This window comes from Heliangelus exortis, chromosome 2, assembly GCF_036169615.1.
Source record: "Heliangelus exortis chromosome 2, bHelExo1.hap1, whole genome shotgun sequence".
Taxonomy (NCBI): Eukaryota; Metazoa; Chordata; class Aves; order Apodiformes; family Trochilidae; genus Heliangelus; species Heliangelus exortis.
The window spans coordinates 95,138,866-95,162,236 of NC_092423.1; the positions used below are offsets into that span (position 1 = coordinate 95,138,866).

At 38.1% G+C, this 23,371-nt stretch overlaps 1 protein-coding gene across 1 annotated transcript in view; it reads right to left on the reverse strand.

Moving 5' to 3' along the window:
• The window catches only part of DOK6 (docking protein 6), a 238,320-nt gene extending 219,248 nt beyond the window's left edge, over positions 1–19,072 (reverse strand). Inside the window, exon 1 of the mRNA XM_071737070.1 lies at positions 18,268–19,072. Within this exon, the coding sequence (XP_071593171.1) occupies positions 18,268–18,333 (66 nt within the window). The 5' untranslated portion in view covers positions 18,334–19,072. The remainder of the gene's footprint in view (positions 1–18,267) is intronic.
• Positions 19,073–23,371: the final 4,299 nt, after the last annotated feature.

The following is a 23,371-nucleotide window of genomic DNA, read 5'->3' on the forward strand; positions in this document are numbered from 1 at the left end:
AGTCTTGAGAAAACCTAAAAAATATGCATGGAGGAAGCTTCTGTCACAGTAAATACTATAACATTTTCAAATCAGCATGACACCTTGGTATAGCAATGGCTGATAATCCTGAAATGCTTCAGATAGGTGAAGTCCTCACTATGTAGCTTATACAGAGTCTCCTGAGTAGAGTTGGAGAGACATCTTAGAGAATTTTTCACATCAATTAAATTGAATTCGACAATTTGTCTACAGTAATTTTGATGAAATGAAATACACTTCTTTACTCTGTTCCAGCCCCTCTTTCTCTCTCAGAATCTAGATATGCAACTGTTACAGCAACTTGACAGTTTAGGCAAAAATACTCTACCTGAAACACCAGGCATGGCTGTTTAGATGCTTTTTCTAGTGAGACTCCATAACTCACACAAGTACTTTTTCTGTTGTTTACCTATGCAATAATAAATTATTATTTTTGTTTAGATCAGTTACAACACTGAGTTGTCCTCAAGGATAAACACTGTCCTTTAATTAGTAAAATAATTTAAAATTTAGTTAGAAAATAAATTATAACATATAATTGAAAGAAGTATTCATTTGATAAATCACCATTTAATTGAGGTATGAAAAGCCAAAGACTTTAGGGTAAAAGGATAGAAGTGCTTTTATATTCACAAGTGTAAAGGTATATTCTGCCAGGCAACAACTTTTCCAACAAGTGTTATCAATAAAGATAAATTTTCAACTAATTTGCTTTAAATTAAGGTATCATTAAATCTATATGGCAAATCAAATTGAGGGCTACAAAGGTAAACAAATTTACTGTGTTTGAACTTGTGTGTAAAACATTCTATGCTTTGAGTAAGGCTGCACTTATAAACCTTCTCAAAACTTAAACAGGCTGGGCTTTTCATGTTTTGTTAAATCAACCTCCTGCTTGCTTCTTCATCAGTGTAGAATCATTGCATAAACACACAGTCAAGAAAATTAAGAAATACATGGTGAATTCTGCTGAGCTGCCACATTAGCTTCAAGAGAGGACACAGAGTGAGGTAGGTATTCACAATGAACAGTCACTGATTCTGAATTCCATAAATAAGGATTTCATGCTTATTATGTACTTCTGCACTTATAAACAAAGAGTTTGGCATTCTTTTGCTCTGCATGGGCTGTGTTCTCACTCTGCCTGCACTTAGCTTAGCAGTACCCCTTGCCGGAAGATGAGTTTTAATCTGATGCTGATGATAATGACTAAAAAGGCAGGCAGAAAAGTGACAGAAAGAAACGTAGCAGAGACTGAAATATGGCCACAGAACTTGGAAAACATTATTGTCATCAGTAATGGAGAGTAGAATCACCCAGCAGCAAATAAATTTATACAACTTCCTAGGTGCCCTCAAAGCCCCTATAGCTGTGAATGGAGAAAGTAGTAACCAGAACACTGTCCAGAGAAAGGAAGCACATTTGAACTGTAATGCTGCTGAGAAAGCAGCTTGTGGAAGTTTCCCAAGGCCTGATAAGCCCTGGAGAGCAATCTTCCTGTTGAGACTGCTAGAGCTGATACAGTCACAACACCACCTGCCTGTCAGAAGGACAAGGCCATGGGGACAGGCAAACATCAGCAACAGGTTGTACAGCTTGGATCCCACCCAAGAAGGTTGTGCCTGGTACATGCAGGCAAAGATTACAGCATCATCTGCAGTCTCAGTGAGAGAAAGGGCCCCTGAAGTTCTTCTTCAACACCTACCTAGGAGACCCTGGCACAGCCCTCTGCTTCTGGATAGACAGATAAATGAACTTTCCCACCACTCCTCCTGAAAACTATAAGCAAGTGAGTAAATTGCATGAGCAAATAAGTAAACATGTTGTAAGAATTATCTGCTATCAGTAATACGGTTTGCTTTACTTAATAGATTAACGAATAAAAGGCATCTTAAGCAATATTTCTTATAATTTGTGTATCCCCTGAACTTCTTTTAGAGAAAAGGAAGTTGACAACGCTGACATAGAGCTAGTTTGATGGCTGTTCGTGGAGATGAAACCAAAAGAAGAAAGGTCTTAATGGGCTACAGTTTTCCAGGACTCCAGTAGAGAAGATATTAGCCAAGAGCAAAGCTTGAGTAGTATGCTGGCATTCACTGAGCTCCAAGGAAAAGGGCCATGCTGCCAAATGTAATTTTCCCAGCTGCCAGTAAGGCTTGGTAAGTCCAGAGTCCTGTGACCTTGGACAAAAATTAAACCCTTGCAGATACAAGGGTAGATTTCCACCAGAGAAATGGCTGAAGAACAGAGGTAAAATAAAAGGATTTTATGTTGACAGAAGCTGTTTTTGTGGGACAAACAAAAGCAGAAGAGTAATTTTTTAGAGTTTTCATTATTCGAATTGAAATAAGCTGCTGACTCAACAGCACTGGCAGCAGATGCGTAAGACAGAAAAAAAGTTCAGAGACTTTGAAAGAGTAGAACACAAAATGTAGCTGCTTATTTTCTATTATTCAACACAGATGGCTGTTTAATTGCCTTATTGTAGGTAGTAAAGGGCTAACCAAAACCTGAAACTTAGAACGTGAACCTGTCTTCCCTACTCTGTCCCATTCACAACTCCCCCAGCCACAGATGATTAGCATCACTGAACTGGATGATCCCTGGCTTGCTTTATCTTCTCTGAAAACAAGAACTGACATCCTGCATTTAGCCATGTTTTCAATGTGACCAATCAAGTGCCTGAAATTTCACAGTTCAGTTTTTCCAGTCACAGCAATAACACATTATTAACCACTGCAGCAGCAGGAAAGCAGCTTTTAAAGACAAATTTAGCCAAAGATTTGAAATGTAAACCACTGCATCCCAACATACACGTGCAGCTTATCTATTACCACGTTTGTACATGACATTGTATTTATGTGCAATTAAACATCCTTGCAATAAGAAATGAGATAGGACCTTTTGTCCTGCAGTGATCCTGCTGCTACACAGGTCTAGTGAGTACCTGCTGCTAGTGAGTACTCTTACAAGAGCAGCAAACTATGAGATGCAATTTTAGCTACAGAACTCATATTCCTCTATTTGTCACTGAGACAGTTTGTCACATATTAAATTGATTGCTTTTAAAGGTTCCTTCATTTGCTCATCATGTTGCTTCTGTTTCACCACATCTCTTTTCTGCTTGTCCAGCACTGTCTCAAATCTCTCCCCAGAGCAGTGACAATGTATTGTGAAACAGTGAATCAAGTTAATAGCTGTGCTCACTGCATTTTTGATGCATCAAGGAGTAGAAAGAGGAAAATGCAACTATGTAGACAAATTGCGTACGCCTTTTTTTTTTTTTTTTTTTCTCTTCTTAGATTGCTTGCCGTCATCCACAGAAAATCCAGCAGAAAATTCAGGAAAATGCTCTTAGGCTACTAGAGAGTTCTATTTGCTTAAATCACATCACTTGTCACCCCTAAAACTGTATATGACAGAAAGGAACATAAATTATCACTGATTATGTTTACCTTCAACAAATGTCAGCAGCAAATAATGAAGGATACGTCAGACAGGCACTCAAAGGAAAATTTTCACAAGGAATAGAATTTTCACAACCGGAATAGAAGCATGAAAACGTTATTATTTTTCTCTAAATCTCTTTTTAATTATTATGACTATGCTTAACTTATTGCTTTTTTAAAGCAGGAAATTGTTTTTGATCCTAGGTATTTTGCTGAAAGTATATTCAAAATAAGTAGGAGCTGACCCAGGACATGACAGTCAGTCACACAAATGCAACACTTAAGTGCAATTAGTACCTGAATACCCACAGAAGATATATTATCTGTACCCCTTCTCCCTAATTTATTTGGTAAAAACAAACAAAAAAACCTAACCATCAACCCTGAAGAGCCTTGTTCATCTGAAAACACCTTAAATACCGACTCAAATCACCCAAATGCCCTCAATCAGATGCAGCCACCATGACCTGAACATGTTACTGGGTTGGCAGAGACATCAACTGATTAAAGAAAAGTAAGGAATACTGGTAAATTATTTCTTTCACCACTGATTTCAAATTAGGCAAAAAGCAAATATGTAAGGAGCATATTATTATGGAAAAAAGATAATTATCAGTTTTAAATGTTTTATCTCCTAGTAAACCAAGTTCAAGTTCTGGACAGCTGAAGCATTCAGGCTTACATATTCAGTCTCGTGCATTTAGTACTCTCTGATCGGTGCTTCAAGCTGTAATAAGTCTTCTGTCTCTTGTAAGATCAAATGATTTGATTTTGACACAGTAGGACCCTTTTTAAGGCAAAATAATAGTGAGCAAAATAACAGTCATTATTTCACAATTTTTAATGCACATTAAAATAAAAATTGAGTATTTCAGAAGTTTGATATACTAATAATACAAAATACTGGACCTTTTTTTGTAAAGCTAATACACACTATAAGAAGACTGAAAACAAATAATATTTGTCCTTGTAAAATCTTATTCTCCACATTTTAATTCTGTATTTCTACTTAAAATATAAGAGGCAGTAAGTCTCAAAGAACAGAAGATTTGGAATAGGAGATGAAACAAAAACTGACATGACCATTAAAAGTAAAGCACTATGCAGTAGAGTCACTGTATCTGTGATTTAATTCATAAAGCTCACGCAATGACATGTTATTTTACATTTGCTGATAGAATAGTAAACATGAAATTATAACTCAGCATTGAGAACATGCACATCCAGATTAAACGGGTAGAAGACGGAAGAGTTAGTATTTCTACAACAGTGTTGCTTAGGTCAAGCACATAGTTTGACAGTTTATCCTATTAAAAACTTTCACATCCCCCTCCCAGGTTTTTCTGTAACTGTTCAAATTTTAGTAAAATCAACTACATCTGTGAGTAACAGAACAACAGCAGATAGAAAATTCTGAATCAAACTACTCAAAAAAAAAAAAAAAACCAAAAAAAAACCACCAGAAAAAACAAACCAAAAAACCAGAAGTGCTACCCATGCTGTGGATAACCACAGAAGCTGGTCAAGTAATCCAGCAAAAGGTAAGAGCAAGCTGGATTTGCAAACCTCCAAGATATTTAAAAGAAGAGAGATCCAGCCATTCTAGACCAGGACTTGGAGTACATCTCTCAGAATGTTTTCCTTTTTCTTCTGCTCAAAGAAATGCATTTCATTAGCCTGAAAGGGGAAATCTAATGCTGCCACATGTTGAAATACTGTATCGTCTTTTGGCGCTATGGAACAGCCTGCTGTTTGTCCTCAAACTCCTCGCACAAGTGTGACTGTTTCTCTCCAGTTAACAAATTTTAGCTTGCATTAAACCTTATCAGTAAACACGGCAGTACTGCAAAATCAGCAATTAAGGCCTCAATAGCTTCCACCAATTAGGGCTGCTGCGTGCCAAGAGCTGCAGCAGAGACAAGATTGTGTGGCGAGCTTATTAACTCATTCTTTTTGCAGTGGAACAGCTAAATGCCTCTTCTCTGGCCACATTAAAGTAGATATAGTTGTTTTGCAGTGACATACACCTCTGCCTTAAAAAGCAAATGCAAACTTCCCAGAAGGCTGGGAATTTTTCATTTGGGGCTTTCACATCTATACCAAAGCGGCTGCTGTCTCTGTAAGTGAAGCGCAACCTACGCATTGCTGTACCTGTTGCTACAGCATCTCTGTAATGGGTCTGGTTAGAACCACCTAAACCAAATTGTTCTTCCACCTCTGGACTGCCATATCAGTACAGAGATCAGTGAGATCAGTGCCTCCCCCGATCCCAAGAAAACCGTACAATACAAGTGCTCTGACTGGAACTTTATTCACATCTGTGAGTGTTTCTTCACCAGTTTGGGGGAGAAGGGAACTGTAACAATCAAGCTTTAGAAATCCATTTTTACAGATAGGCAGAAAACGATGATAAATTTAGAAGAAGATAAATTTTTCAGTGAGAAACATAGCATGAGACTTTGACAGATAGCTTTAAAATTTCAGATGTTAGAGTGTGAGCTTTTTTCAGGCGGGGACAACGATGTTGTTAGCCATTGCTATTCTCCCCAGCATAATTCAACAATGATTAATTTGCACTGCAGCACTAGAAATCATGAACAGTTATAGGCTGTGGTCTTCCAAAGGGCTGCATATCTTCAGCACCTTTTTTATTTAAATGCAGATAAAGAGGCAGGCCTACAAGAAACCATATTATAAAGTCAGATTTCCTTCAGTGAGAGAATACATACACACTTAAGTCTAAATGTTAAAAAATGTCAATTCACTGCATTTTTCAGGGTAACCAGAATGCAGTAGTAAACGCGATTCACATAACGGAGTGCATTTCATGGAACCATTAATATTTCAGACTGGTTTTGAAACAATAAAAAAAAAAAGGAGAAACCGAGATGCATGTGTAACAAAATTTATATTTCATGAACCTTAATTGCTCTAACGAGGGCACAGGGATTAAAGGCCTTTGCCTAAGGCATCTGGTCTGAGGACATAATATTCTACAAGCATCTCAGGTTTTTTTATTTCAGAAAGGAAGTTTTTTAACTTTCCTGATTCTGAAGAAAACTTGAAACACGAAATCTGAACAAAACACATTTAGATGGGATGCATTCCTAGAATTACTTATCTACCTAGAAAAAAATATCTTGAAAATGGGGAACTGCTCTATTCAGCTTATTTTTCGTAGCACTTTTAAGAACTGATTGAACTTAATGAAACTGATACAACCAAGGATCCAATAAACTTCATCAGAATTTCACTGCTATTGTGAGGCACCTGGCTGGAGTGCAACACTTGTGAACAGACACACTTTCTGAGATACTTGCACCATTCAGGAGAAATCTGTCTCTCTTTAGTAGAGGTCTTTCCTCTGTATTTGTACATAAATTCACTGCAAGCCTAACTTAACAAACAAACGTTAGTGGTGACTAAAAATTAAGAACCTCTTTCTAATTACGTATTGCTAGTATTTCTGTTTTAATTCTTTCAGTCATGGCCATTTTAAGAGCTATGCAGGCAGCTCTGCTTTGCTTCACTATCCTTCTAAAGTTGACTTCAAAGGGTAGCTAGCAGCATCCCCCATTTCAAATCCCCTGGTTTAACTCAGTTCATGCATTGTGCATTCAGCTCAGTCATGAGCATCAGCAAGAGCACAGATGTGGCACTACTGTGGGTTAGCTCAGGTCAACAAAAATCAGTATCATTTACAATTTTTACATTTTCCCAAACTGGAAAGCTTGACATAACCAAAGGAGGCTTATGCTTTTTGTTACTGACAAGTAGCTATTTGGCTCATGTTAATCAGTACAAGTAAATCCATTAAGTATATTAAGAGGTGTTTAAATGAGAACAGGTATTTACTCTTTCTAGTAATTTCCAGATTACAGAAGGGAAAAGTTAATTTTGCTATCAGAAGACCAATTAGTCATCCACAGGCTGGTATAAAAAATGGTTCAGGTTGGACATAGGTAGGGGGAAAAAGGATTCTGAAGAATTGACAAGAGGCATCACCACCTCACTATAGCTTTAACCTCATTTTTGCTTAGACTGTGATAGAGGAGGGATTCACATAGAATATTTCTTTTTAGGAGAAATGTCTGTAAGCCACAGAATAACATTATACAGAAACACAGCAGAAACAACTGATTTGTTGTTTCCGAGGAGAAAAAAAATAAAAAGATTCCTGGCAAAACGTATTTTCTGACATCAAGAGCTCTGGAAAATACACCTTCAAAAACGTTTTGAAATGTATTTAACCTCTGGATTTCTCTTAGGACATAAACTGCTTTATGGTATGATGGTGTCAAAATAATGTGTCAAAATTGTGTCAAAAGTATTTTGAAGTCTACAAAATATACACATTTACTTTTCTATTTTCACCTTCAGTTCATGAAATCCCAAAACAATATATCTAAACACTGCAGGTATATTATTGTGTTAAAGCTGTTAGAGTAATATTTATCCTCAAATAAGTGCAGTATGAGGCTCACCAGTATAAACTTTCTTCTAATTCTCCATAAATCTCCTGTAATTCTATTCTGTGGCTTCTCCACAGATTCCTCCCTCTGTCTCAATGCTTGGCCTGTTTTCAAAGTACCTCAGACACCTAACTCCAATGGATTAATCAGAGTTCTCCACTTGCTCCTAAACTGTTATTATGAGCTACAGCTCCCTTTCATGACTTGTAAGCATAGTCTTCATCCCAAATGGTTAGGAAGTATTTGAAAACAATCATCTCTAATCATCCTCTACAGGCATTCAGATCTAATTCTTCAAAACAACATGAAGCTACCAAAAAAGTAGGAGCCCAGCAAGTAAGTAAGGTCTGGGGGGAAAAAACCCAGCAAAATACATACTTCCATTAAATGAAAAAAATTAAAACGACTCATATACCAGAATATATCCTGAACGTAAAAAGAGCCATTTCATAGAATATTGCAGTGGAATATGTTTTCAACTCAAAAGCAATAGTCTTTATGCAACATTAAAATTGACTGTGAACCTACCTGAGCAGGAGGGTTTGACCAGATGAACTCCAGAGGTCCCTTCCAACCTCAACCATTCCACCATTCTGTGACCCAAACTATTAAAGTAAATTCCGAATTATTCTAATGTTTTCTGTACAATGGTAGCATCTAGTAATAGTTTTGACCATGATCAGTGCTAGCCTACCTACATATCTACAATGATAATTTTTCAGGCATTTCTAGTTGCAGGGGACAAAATAAAGACCTAGATGAAAAGAGATTATACACATTTTATAGACAGAAAACTTAAGCTTAGAGAGCCTGATTCCCATTTACATAAATAGCTTTCTTCACTATGCTGGCAGTTTAAGAGGACTTGATGCAGCTTTAAATTTATTTTTGTAGTGTTCAGCGGGTTTGGTATAATTGAGAATGAGGCTGGAATGAATCAAAGTGCTGAAGACTATAAATTACATCTCTGAAAAAGACCAAAATGTAACTGTTCTCATACAGACTCAAACACATAAGCATAAAGATTTCTGTCTTCTAGAAAAAGGCTATTCCACTAAGTGTAAAAAGCTCTAAAAACCTAACTGTAGTTTAAGATATAAGGACTAAAAAACCAAAAATACCAAAAAAAAAAACCCCAAAAAACCAAAAACCAAAATACATATACATATATATATATATACACACACACAAATAATGTTTTTCTCTTAAAAGTCAAAGCAGCATGTATTTCTCATCATTAACAAAAATCATTTCTTTGTCTATCTGTAATTCTCAGTCTTTTTACGTTTATCAGTAGCAGTATATATGGATATATATATGGATATATATATGGATATATATATATGGATATATATATATGGATATATATATATATATGGATATATATATGGAGTTCAAAACACTGTAACTTTCAGAATAATCATACCAAGCATCAAATACTACTTTGATACTCAAGAAACTTATTCTAGATATGAAACTTAGAAACTTAAACAATCCCAGGTGAAGTTTCCATCTCAGACAGTAGGTAAACACCACACAACATAAAACCAAGAATCACTAATGTACAAGTAGACAATATGACTAATATAGTATTTGGCCTTGCATAATCAATGGAGAAAATGACATTCATTAAAGAATGCTATCATATGAAACAATGATGTTTCAGTACAAGCTAGAGGAACCAGAGAGATATGAAGATGCTGAGCAATTGAAAGGCCTATGCACTGAACAACTCGAGCTTGCCTTGTTGTGCCAAAAAATCCCTATTCTTTTTCAGTTCTCCTACAGAAAATTTACATCTTGCTGAGGTAATCATAGAAACAGTTTAAAAGTACAGTTTCAGGAAAAAAAGTTTAAAATTACCATTCTGAAAGTATCACTACTCTAACTGCACCAACAAAAATTACTTTCATAAGCAAAACAATTTGAAAATACTATATCATTATCATACTGCTTTAGTGATTAATAATTTAGTACAGCAACTTCTGTTAAAATGAAAATTCTTTCCTGCATTCTTAGTGAAGTCTCCTGTATTTTATTTTTTCACATTCTCTCATCCCATTTGAACTAGACAATACACTTAATGGATCGGGTGAACACTTTATCAAAGATTGCATTGTCTACAAATAGCTAAATAAATAATAACAAAAAAAAAACAACAAACCACAATTATAATATATACAAATTATATTTATCATAATAAAACCCAAAGAACAACCATAAATGTATTCTTCTCTTTCTAGGTGATGTACTAAATAATAATTATGACTATACCTTCAGAAAACCCTTTTTTATTATTATTTTGTATGACTTCACATGTTCCTCCCTGTTAGCAGGAAAAAATACTGTTTGCATGAGAAAAGAGAATATACCAATTCACTCTGAGGGAAGAGAATGCCAGAGAAACTGTGTCTAAAAAAATATTCCAAGAGAAAGAACAGAGTATGAGAAGCATCATGAGCTTCCTGCTCAAAACTGGCCCTAGTTCAGTTTTACAGTCGTGAAAAACTTTTGATATTCAGCTGTGCTATTTATTCTTCTTGTAATGGTCAGAAATGGGAAACACACTCCGGTAGGCAGATAGTACGAGATAGTATATAACATTTTTCCCCAGATCTACTCAATGTTGTGTGCTTTTACATTCCTATTGACCCACTAATGAATACAAGCTTTCCAAAGTTCAGTTCAGATACACTGGCAAAGCTGAGGGACAGTTTGGCAGCTTAACAACAGAGAGAAGTAAGATCAATCTTTTAAAAGACTTACAGACTTTCATTAACTATCTTCCTAATTTATGCACATTGGAAGAGAAGAGTAATTCCTCTGAAGCTCTATTTGCATGGTCTTGTAACCTGTCCGTATGAACGTCTCACCCATTACAATTCTTAAAAAGCTGCAAAATTATTTTGTAGTGGCTTTCACAAAAACAGAGCATATTACATCAGTACCATACAGATTGCATCTTTTTTTTTTCTTCCACCCATTAATTTCTAAGTAAAATTACAAACTGAGATTCATCATAAAAACTCTTCAGTTATAGTCCCAGCTTTCTGAATAAGACTCTGCTTTTCATAGTCTGAAAGAGTTTTCTGAGAGTCAGCAGTTCTCATTCTTAAACCAGCTGAAAATCATAGAATCATACTATCTGGAAATCTCTTGACTTGTAGAAGGTTTTCAGTTCTAGTGCATTGCTAGCTGCACTAAACAACTATGCAAAATTTCCTCCATTAAAAAAAAAAACATTAAATATTAATGTATGTGACAAAAAAATGTTAAGATACAGTTACAGCAAACCCTACTCTGCCTGAACTCTTCTTTATAAGTTTTTTTTCCTACTGTATACAAACTTTCTACACAAGAATATTTCCATTTCTGTCTTTCCCGATCTTACTAAAGAAATTTCACAGTATCTAAAGGTAAACTATATATCTATATATTTTATCCTAAAAAAAAAAAAAGAAATTCTGCTAACAGACCTTTTACACAAGCTAGAAGACAAACTTTCCAGGGATAATACAGACCCCTCCTTTGTCTTTAAAAAAGAAAAAAAAACAAAACAAAACAAAAAAGGGCATTTCACAAAGTGCTTTTTTATAAATTTCTCATTAGTATCTATCTAAAATGTACTATCTATACATGGTGGGATATATAGACATATAGCTATATATATATATCTATCTATAAAAATATAAAAATGTAACTAACAACTGATTCACATATGCTGTTGCCTGAATATGTTGTTGCCAGGCAACTGCTATAAAGCATTTTGCACTGCTTGCAAAAATCTGAATGAATGATTCAAGGCAAGATTATTTCTAAAAAACTAAGAAGGAAACTCACTACTGGAATGACATGAATAATTCCTTGTGTGCTTCAAGGATTCATAGAGGATATTCCTTCCGTAATTACCGATTTGAGAAAGAACAGCTCCTTTAAGTAGGACTTGAAGGGCATTTTACAAGAAGGAAATTCATGCTCTATGCATGCAGCTAATGTTACTGCCTGGACTCTGAACCAAAGCCACCAAAGTTAATGGGGTCCTTTAAATTGACTTCAGGGTCTTTTCATCAGGTCTTTACTGTCCGTTGTTAGGACAAAAATGACAGACTTCTAAACGAACAACCAAAAGTCTATCACCTTACAAGAGATAGAAATAAACTCTCAATACTATTTTGCCATCTCACAATATGCAAGTGAAAGGGGTCAAGTCTACCAACGCTTTGCTGTGTAATCACCATAGTGCTAAGGTATAATCTCACTGATGCTAATAATATTACACACAAGAGTAAAAATAGGAGTAGTACCATTGGTAACATGTACGTGGTATGCTATCTGAAAAAGAGAAATTATTTGTCCCTCTAAAGCAGGGCCCCCAATTTCAAAATTGAGACATTCTGCTATCTATCTCTGGAGAACTAAGATGTGCAAAAGTACAGAAGAAAAGCACCTGAAAAATATAGCAACTCTGAAGTCTTAAACACAAGCCTGTCTCACACATTTCCTTAAACATTAGCATGCAAAAAATGTTGGACCTTTGGTCCTTGTTTATAATGACTGCAAGTTATTTCTTTCCATTTCATGCACAATGTGCTTAATCAATAAGAACTAGTCAAAACTCCCAAGTTATTATATCCATATTGACCAAATTGGAAATCAATATATTTTCCATTTAATTTTGCAAATCTATTCATGTAACTAGAGCAAGAAAAACTACTGAAAGCAGGAATTATTGGTATTTTAAATTATACTCTCAGTATTAAGTAGCCAGTGCTTCAAGTAGCTTCTTTAATGGATTAGAGAGAAATTGTTTTAATTCCCTATCTCAGGTTGTCTTGAACCAGTGTGAAAAAGGAGCTCCTTTATGTGGAAGCAACCTGGCATCTAAATCCTGTCAGTCTGGAGCATTTTTTTAAATTAAAATAACTTCATTATAAATAGAAGTTCAGATTTTAAAGCTTCATTTGAATTATCTTCAGGCTCTCAGATTTAATTCTTAGTTAAGGTCCTCTGTCATGCAGTTATAAACTACAACCTCAGTGCTTTCAAACAGGCAGAGCAGATTTGCCAGCAATAACATAATATAATGTACAGAATGGATGTCAATTCCAGGATGCATTATTTGCTTGGGCTTTTTAATTTTTTAGTTTTTCTCAGAATATGCTAATGCAAAATTAATAGAAGAACCTTTACTTTGCCCTCTGTATTTGTCATGACCCACTCACAGAGCCACTGCCATCAATCAATGTAATCTCAAACTCAGGACATTTCACAGGTCCCTTTGCTTTCTTCACTTTAAATTTATACATAATATCAATTAAAGGTTAGGATTTTGTAAAACACATACTGCAATACTTCAAGAGGAACCAAACTGCAATCAGAGGTTCGTATTCACAGCATTGTTAGTGCTGATTGATTGAAGACAGGATTAACAGCAGGAGGAGAAACACGATGTTCATTTCCAGAAAAGGTACCTGCAATGATCTAAAAGTATGGTTAAAAATAGGGGTGTTTTTTTATGTGGCAAAACTTTTCATTTGGTGACTAAGAGCAACCTGCTATTTAATACTCAATCAAGACTGACTGGCAGGTACAATTTTCTCTTTGGATAGCAGTATTAGAGTATAAGCTGAACCACTCGGGAAATAATTCTACTCAGTATGTTGAAACACATAAAAAGCAGTATTCATTCACCAACTGAGTTAAAATTTCTGTTAGATAGTATTCTTTTGTTCTGTGGCCAAGGCATGCCAAAAAAACCCAAAAACAAACAAAAAGATTATGATTTTGAAGGTTGATATGGGTCAAAAAACACTATCGAAGTCACACAATGCTCATTTTTAATTAGACTTCCTAACGTGATATCAAATTGTTTTTCTTCTAAGAAACAGAACTTCTCCAAGGCATGAAATCCTCACAGCATAGTTTATTAGGAGGCAACAAAGGGCTTCAATCTGCTACAAGAAAGTTTCAGCCTATGAGCACAGCCAGCACAGTATAAAATTCTATCATATGAATTTTAATGCAATACAAGTATGAAAGATTCCAAAAGAACAAAGGCAGCACAGTCCTGTTCCACCCTACACAAATGACCTATTCTGATCTCAACAGCAAACCACATTACAATCAAATTTATTTCAAAGGAGGGTAGCACAGGTCAAATGTAATGGCTGCAAGAATGAGGTATTTCCTTTATGAAGCATTAGAGAAAAGCAAAATATCAAACAGAGCAGGAATGCCAGAGGACTGAAAGAAAGGCATATTTAGGCTGCAGTGAAACAGATTTTTTAGAAATCTTTCAATTGCAGTTATCCTCACTGACTACACAGATACTTGTGATACCTTGATGAAGATGTCATTTATACTTGTGAGCCTGTATACCACGTTGGCCTTAATATAGATTTAAAATTCCAAGGCACCATAGAAATGTTTTATATATAGCTTGTGCTTAACAGAAGTAAGGAGACAGGCTAAGTGGTCTAACTGGCTGGATGTCTCTTCACAGCCCAACACCTCCATGGCAGAAAGTGTGATATTCCCAGTGGAGGCAGATGTCAGATTACAAACAGAGAGGCTTGGTAAAACTCCTCCTTTTGCCAAGCTGACTATCCAGCCCTACATCGGAAGAAACTAACACCACAAAGATACAAGAACATTGTGGTCTACTTGAAAACACTGGACCATAAAAATAAGACATATGTCAAATGGTAGGCGAGCACTTGATGCTTATGGTAAAAAGAAGGTAAGAAGTCTTAATGATCATTTATCATTAAACAAAAAGTAAGGGCAAATTCTTGGGGCACTTCTCTGCATGTATTATCATCCAGAATTAGGCCTTGTCCTTGACTTCAGATAACCTTTCTGACTTGAAATCACTTATTCATGGCAAAGTAGCTCAGAGTCTTGACAGCCTGGTTAAGAATGGACATCTGTCTATCCTCTGTGTCTGGAGACAGCATTCACCCACCTTACAAATCCAATTTGCATATATATGCAAAGTAACAAGGTAACAAGTACTTAAAGCAAGACATAGATGCAGCAAGTCTGAGGTAAACATGTGATATACCTTGTAAAAAAAAAACCAAAACTCAACAACAAAACAAAACAAAAAAAACCCCAGCAATTCATAGAGTTTCTGTTTTAAAGAAGTACAAAAATCAATAAAAGGTGGAAATCAGAAGACCTACAACTTGGGTCTTAGAGAACCAAATGCTTGGAAAACTAAATTCTACAGGAAAGCTGACACTAGGCCAAAGGTTGTTGGCAGTGGATTTTTTTAGTAACATGAAATAGACTATCTGATTTTGCTCTATAGTATTGTCACTCATTTTTACCTGAAACTTCACAGGTTGCATTATATTGAAGTATTTTCCATTTGATTCCCAGCCAGGGTTCATTCAGTCACAAAACAAGAAAGAATAAAAGCTGCGTTGGAAGAATTTCTGTAATGAGTTGGCCACCAGCCTAAAAGTTAGAATTAGTTTTATTGCCCAAGTCTAGCACTAAAATTGGTATTAGTCACCTTGGCTCTCCAAGTTCTAATCAATCTACTTTTCAGGAGACACAAAAACATTCAAAGAATGTAGAGTATTATCACCAAAAAATTAGAAAATAAAATCAGTAGCTTTTAACATGTAAGAATGAAACATAACCTGCAAGAGATACTATTCTCTTTACATATTTTACACTGATCTTATCCTTAGTGTCCAGAACCCATAGCCCTCTTCCCTCCTTTCAATATTTTTGGAAAATAAAAATATTAATTTGTTAACAGACATTTATAACCCTAAAAACTGATGTATTCCTCTCCATTATGTTAGCTCTAGTGTAATTCATTAAGGTTTGGACTTGGAGGTAGACATAAGGGAAAAAATACAAACCCTCAATGGTTCACTTTATGAATAAAAATTGCATTAATTTAGAAATTCAGTCACAAGAATCCAATTAGCTATGGATATATACACACATATTCATACCTTTCAGCCATCACACTAATTTGATTTTTGATACTATTTTCTATAAAATACAATTCATTTTTCATTGTACTTAAGAGATTTATTCAGATGTGCATCACCATATGTCATATTTAAGCTTATACTACCACCTGCCTGAGGCTGTGTAGTCTGAATTGTCACCCCCATACACCTCATCAGTATGAGAAAATCTTCCACAGACGCTATTTGAACTGGTTTACTTCTGCTTTCTGTAGAAGTATGATAATCACTGTAACCATGAATAATATCCACTCAAAAAAATGAGGTTATTTGTCCCCCAGCAAAAAAATCAGATTTATGTCTTCCAAACAAAATATTCAAGCTATTTAAGTCATACTGCAATGAAATATCACTCTCTTCATAGTTTCATTTCCACAAGTCAGCAAGTATCATCCAAGATTACTGTAATATGAACTCTACACTTGTTTCATATACATGATACACCCCCATATAAAAAACTATTTGCATATTATAGAGATATGCATATACATAATTTTACACTTTAATGACTCTGGTTTGCAAATCAGGTATCTCAAATAGATTAACTCTACCCCCAACTACCAATTTCAAGGTGATGTGACACCATCAAATCTCTGCTTTGTGTTGGGCCCATCTAATAACACTGCTGAGTGGGGCAAAAATTGATGAGCAAAGGTTAAGCAGAGGACTGCCAGAAACAAACTAAAGCTTTGAAACTGCTTCTTCTGATAGACTGATGCTTGACTGATGCGTGGAGTGACTCGGGTTGCAAAATCATTAATAAAATCATCCAATCTCTTTGGATTTATACCATCTCTCAGACATTTGGAGTTGGCACTATTAAGGATTCGGACCAAACTCTCCATGCTCTTCTGGAATTAACAGCCCTGCCAAAGCAGCAGTGCTCCAAAGGCCAATTTATGATTAGTCTCCCACACTGCGTCTGCAAGCAAAGCACAGCATCTGGGGGGAAGGGAAAAGAGGGAGGAAGAACGAGGAGGTAAATATTAGCACTGTGATAAGCTTGCAGAGGCACCACTTGGAGGAGGGTAGATTTCCCATGGCTCCTGCTCTGCTAGGATTTGGGGACATAGGGAGAGGCAGCCCACCTTCCCGGAGAGGAGAGCAAGCAGGCTCTTTCCACTTTCCTGCATATCCAGAGTAGAAAACAAGGGTGAACCCCAAAAAAGAACATCAACCATCTCCCCAGACCTGTACAGGTTTAGTCTCAAGCCCATGGGGACCCTGGTCTTTTGGGATTACTGGCAACACCAGTGGCTGTGCAAAGCAGCAGAGGCCTTGGAGCTTCCAGTTCCTCTGAGCCTTCTTGTCACACACACAAAGGAGAGAAGGAAGCACAAAGTGATGAGCCCCTGAAGCATCCAAAGTTTTGGAAATCCTGGAACCTGCATGCACTCTGCTTAAACTTGACTGTCTGTGCAAGGCTTGCTGCACACCATCAGGCAAAGCGCTCACGGACAGTGTGATAAAACGGTGTTACCTTCGGCCTTGCTGAGCATCCCGGTGAGTACTGAGGCTGGCCACCCCTCAGCTAAGCAGCAGTCCCTGTTTTTCAATCAGAGGCAGCCTCGGCATCTGCCTTTCCGTCCACGCGACTGTCACCCCCTTCCCTCCCTGCCTGTTCCCATACCGCTGAGCGCTTCCTGTGCCCAGTCCCCCATCTCCCGGGAACCAGCCTCCCCGCTTCCCTCAGTTACTAGTGGGCTTCTCTGGTACCAGCCCCCAGTATTTTCAGACCTTGTCCTGACTGAAGACATTTCTTTTCCCAAAACCAGAGAGGGAGGAAGGGAGGGAGAATCTGTGCACAAAGTTTTTACAGATGCTGCCTGCGCCTTCCTCCCCTCACCCTCGCCCAAGCCGCTGCAGGGGGCATCAAGGCGAGGGGCTAGCAGGGGAAGAGACGGCCAAGCGAGGTAGCGTCTGCCCTGGCCCGACTAGCTGTGGGACTGAGGAAGGACAGGGGAAGGGGGCGAAGCTTTCCGCGGACAGTGACTCTGGAAGGCGCTTGCTGAGAAAGAAGGGAGGAGCGGCGCGTTGCCGGAGGGAAGCTGGCTCTCTCCAAAGTGCCATGGCAGCGCATCCTCACCGACCCCAATGGAGAAGGGAGCAAAGTCCGAGCGGCAGCAGCAGCGGCGGCGGCGGCAGCAGCAGCAGCAGCAGCAGCGGCGGCGGCAGCGGCAGCAGCGGCAGCACCACCAGCACCACCAGCAGCAGCAGCAGGTCGCCGCGCCCTGCACTGGCAGCCCCGGCCCGGGGCACCGCCGCCTCCCCAAAGCCAACGAGACGCCTCGCCCCCCACCCCTGGCACGGCCGGCGAAAAGAGAGCTCACTCACCCCCAGCTTCCTGCTGCGGATTTTCACGTAGCCCTGCTTGACTATATCGTTAAAGTTGGAGGCCATGGCCAGCGCTGCCTGCTTCCTCGCCTCCACTCCCGGAGTAGTCGTCGTCCTCCTCCTCCACCTCCTCCGACACCGCCGCCGCCTTCTCCTCCCCCGGGCCCTCCCGGGTGCCGCCGGCCGCCAGCTCCTGAGGCGCCTCTGGCATCCAGGCAGCGGCCGGCGCCGCGCTCGGCTCCGCCCGCTCCGCGCTACTCCCGCGGACGCCGCGCCCCGCGTGGCGGGCGGCCGCTCCGCGCTTCCGCCGACCCCCCGCTGCCGCTGCTACTGCTGCTACTACAGCTACTGATAGTACTGTCACTGCCGCCGCCCTGGCCCGCGGCAACGCTCCGCTCCGCCCGGAGGCAGCTCCGCGGCTGCCCGCGCCTACGGCCGGGGAGGCGGCCGGGGCGGTGGGCGGGGCAGAACAGAGCGGAGACACCGCCCCCGGCGCCGCTGCCGCGGATCCCGCCTCCAGCTCCGGCCCTGACCGCCGCCGGGGGTCGCGGCCGCCGCGGTTGGTGTCCCGGGTGGGCAGGGTCTCCCGAGATCGGTGTTGGGTTGCGGGGTGAGCCCCGGTGCCGCCCACGGGCGTGACGCGGGGCTGGTGGGAGATGCTGTCCCTGTCCTTGGCGATTTTGTCCACTTTTGTCCAGGCGTTTAGGTCGCTGTGGCCGCGGCATCCCCCGCCCGGGTAGCGGATCCCTTCGGAAAGGCGTCCCGGGGGGTCATTGCTACGGGTGTACGGTCAGGAAGCCGCCTGGACCACTAGCGAAGAGTGAAATGTTGTGTCAATGCAACTGACGCACAATGAAACAAACACCCGAACTACGAAAGTAGCAAAAAGAAACAAACAGGCAAACAAACAAGAACAACCAACAACAAAAGCAGAAAAAAAAACCCCACAGAAAACAAAACAAAAAGAAACCAAGAATCGAACAAAAAGCCAAAACAAAAACAAACAAAAAAAAACCCGAACAAAAAAACAACAAGCCAAAGCAAAAAGCCCAAGTCAGTGTGAACTTAAAAATTAGGTGTCACGCATAGGTATTCTGCATCCTGTGCATTGATGACCATGTCTTTAATTAATTATACTGCTTCTTGAGGTAGATCTAGAGAAAAAAAAAAAGACTTCTGGAAAAAACGGATAATGTCTAGAAGAATTCAAGAAAAAGTACTGAAATTGTTTATGTTTGCTTTAGTTATATGGAAAACAGGGACTGACAATGAAAATAAAGTGGTTGAGAAGGAAAAACTACAAATGCATGTGGTTAACAGGAGAGTGCATTACTATTGTGGTACAAAAAAGTATTTCAGAAACACTTTTGGTGAAAAAAGTTCGGGGTTTATGGTAAGCTAAATAAAAACTTCATAAACTTTTTTCCTAAATATCCACTTTCTACTGCACCATTGCCCTGAAGTTTTATGAATCAGAAATTTGCAGCATATGGTGTGCTACAGATTAAGGCAATGAGATATATTTCTCTAGTTGCAAATTTGTCAGATTTAGTTCAGATTTTCAGAACTGATAGACAATCTTTTTAGCAAATGGATTATGAAGTTTGGTTTATTTTAGATGTTTTTGTGTGTCCAACCTTCTGCAAACTAGACTTTCTCCATAAAACTCTTCTGAACTTCAATCAAAATCGATCTTGCAGCAAATAGAAAAGATTCAATCTAGAAAATTTATTACAGTTCTCGTGTGATGGAATTAAAAGAAAAAGCTTTGTAACTTCACTCTGTATGAGTATTTAGGGGAAATGGAAAATAAAAGAAGGTTTTGATTTCCAAAACATTTTTAGCCGTGCTGAATGTATTTTTACAGCCCAGTATAAGCTATGTAGAGCACTACAAAAAAAAAAAAAATGTTATGATCTAAAGATTCTTACATCTTCATTGATTGCTATTTGCTTTGCATCCAAATCTAACAAGTATGAAAATTATGATACCAGGCAAAGAAAATTTACTTTTACAATAAAAACTCTTATTATGTTATTTATTCTGATTTTTTTTTTTTTTTTTTTTTTTAATTAGGAAATGGTGGGCCACATGAAGATTTATCAGTCTCAACTATCAACTTAATACCTGATTATATGAATTCTGGAACATCTTCTAAGACTAAGGTTCTGCATTATTTTTCACCAAGCACAAACTTCTAGATAATGATGAAATTATTCATAAAAGACAAAATAGTAAAAAGGAATAGAGAAAAATGCTTAGCATGTTTACCCTTGTGGCTTCCTAACAGTTTGTAGTAAAATGTCAAAGGATACTCTAAGTTTGCACTTCTACTTTGGGCAGAATATAACTTCTTTAATTTCTATTTTAAAGGTATGTCAGATCAGATTATTCTGTGATTTTAGAGAGAAAGCTTGGGTATGCCTACAAGATAACTCTTTCAAGATGCCTTACAATGTATTAAACATAAGCTCTCTTCAAATTAGAGCAGTGATTGTTTAAAGTACAGAAAGCTCTTTAAGGATCAAAAAGAGGAGCAACATTTCCCTCCAATTGCCATCAAGAAAAGTAAATAATCCTATTCAGTTAACTGACAAAAAAAGATATTTCCCTTACAGATTAACCCTGTAGGATTTGCAAGATTGTAGACCTGGTATCGTATGGAGTCCCTGCCTCATTTCCACCACCTCTCAGCTGCAAAAAAAGTGGAATTGTAGGATCTGGGGAAAATTGTGTCCTTTAACTGAGACAGAAATAATTTTGTTTTGTTTTGATTTGTTTTGTTTTTTAAAGATTGTGCTGTGTACCATATGAGAAGGGCATCAGTTTCAGAAAATACAGCATTCCTGGATATTTTTAGTTTTTCAGTCTCTGAAGTAAGAGGTAATGATGGAGCAGAACTTGTGTCACCTCCCTAGCATGCATGTCTTGCCTGGAAATTTTCCTGCAAGTGAAACTGAAGAAGATGATATCTTTCAAAAGCCATTTATTCTTGAGTGTATTATTTTGTTATACAACATGCATGAAAAAAATGGTTTTGATAGTATAGATAATCATATCTCCGTTAGTAATTTTCAGTAGGTTTTCCCCAATTACTTATTATTGTTCTTCTATTTTGTTTAAAATACGTGTATGAATTGCGTTATTAATATTATATCAAACTAAAAATGCAATTAGAGGAAGACAAAATAAGAGTACAATACAAAGCATTTTCACTCTACATTCTCCAGGGAGTAAACTACCCAGCCTGTGCTTATAAGATGATCAGTCCAGTATTTATTTTCATCTGTCTTGAGTAGCACCAATCTGAATGATCAAATGGTCATTTGCATACGGGTCCCATGGGCAGCTTGTGATGCAAATCGGTGGCAAGGCCACTCTGAATCACAGGAAGAGAGATGAACTGTCTTGTAACTTCCTTGTAAAAATAGTCTGATGTTCGTAACACATGTGTACATTGTGTTTCCTGTGAAACTCACAGCTTATGAAGGAAGATTCCCTACAGCAGTCACTTCAAAAGCTTTACCCTGTTTTTCTTCAGAAATCTTAGGAAGTCAAATGTTCTCAGAAAGCCAGTATGTACAAACTCAACGAAGCCAAAAAGGGGAGGCAGGAAAGACTGATTCCTTCTGAAGAATATGTTGCCATGAAGTAATGCCTTATATACTTTGTTAAAGTTTATTTCTGCTATGCCTGTTGGCATGAAATCATCATTTGGAAAGGGAAATGATTCAGCAGGTAATCAAGTCACAAATTATTTCAAGCAGAGAAGTTAATTTCTAATCTACCCAACATAACTTCAATCAACTCTAATACTAATTTGGACAGACAATATGTATTGCCATTTACATCTGTCAGAAAGTAGTCATTTAAATAAAATTATCTTCACCTGCACTTGCTTCACAAAATGGACTCATTTTGGCATGACATATTTTATATCTGACTTTATATGTCTCTGTGAACAATTCATGCTCATGAACGATTCTCCAGTAACACCAGTTCCAAGCTGCCTGCTAGGATGGGCTTTCACCACTCTTGATGGAGAGGAGTATAAGAAAGCTCCCTCTTTGTTTTTAGCAAAGAAAGTTGTATTTCCCCCTCTTCACTGATCAAATGCCAGCTGAGTTTAGAGGAGAACCTCTGATTAAGTTTATCAGAGAACTGGCAGTCAGTATCAACCAAGACAGCTGATAAAGGAAAAAAAAAAAAAAAAAAAAAAAAAAAGTAAAAAAGTGCTCTCACCTACAGCTGTTTCCAATCTAAAAGAAACAGTAATTTTTATTCACATAATAGAAATCTGCATTTGCAATGCCAAGAAAGAATATTAGCTTATTTATTATTAATGCATTGGAAGCCAACCTTCAGCTAGGCTTCAGACAATTATTTTTTTCCAACCCATAAATCACATACTAACAAGAGTCCTTTGTGAACTAACATGAAACATAAATCACTTAGATAGACAATATTAAAAAACTATTGTTTTCCATGGGCATTGTGAAAAGCAAATCCTTAGTTTTTGCACAAAGCTACACATGCATATTCATTACTGGCTTACTACCCAGACCTATACTTCGTATGCTCCGTCCTCCAATTACAGGGTAGACAGATAGGCTACCATCTTACTCTGATATTTCTGACCTGTGTCAGAAAGGTAAATATTTTTTTTTAAAGTGACATCGCCTGGTTTATAGGATGATTTATAACAGCAAATAATTTAGTCTGTTTCTGGATCAGAAAAAGAAATATTGTCACCCCTGCATTTCTATCAGAGAGCTAGTGAGAGTCAAACATTTGCTCCTCTGAGGTTCTGCCTTTTGACACATCATAATTCATGCTTTTCATTATTTGCCCCAAAACAAGAAATACCACGGCTGTGGCTGGTGCCCCAGTTACTGTGTTGGAAAACTAACTTTGTCCTGACAGATGTGCTGTCTCAGAGGTTACTACACCAGCCCCAGGTATTATTTTCCCCAGATGTCTTCCCCAGTCTGGTTTTGGAGAGCAATGCCCTGCAGCAGGCATATTAGAATTATATGTATATTGGCTTTATCATAAAGGGCTTAGGCTGATATATTTGACTATGAAGTGCAATATCCAAGAGCAG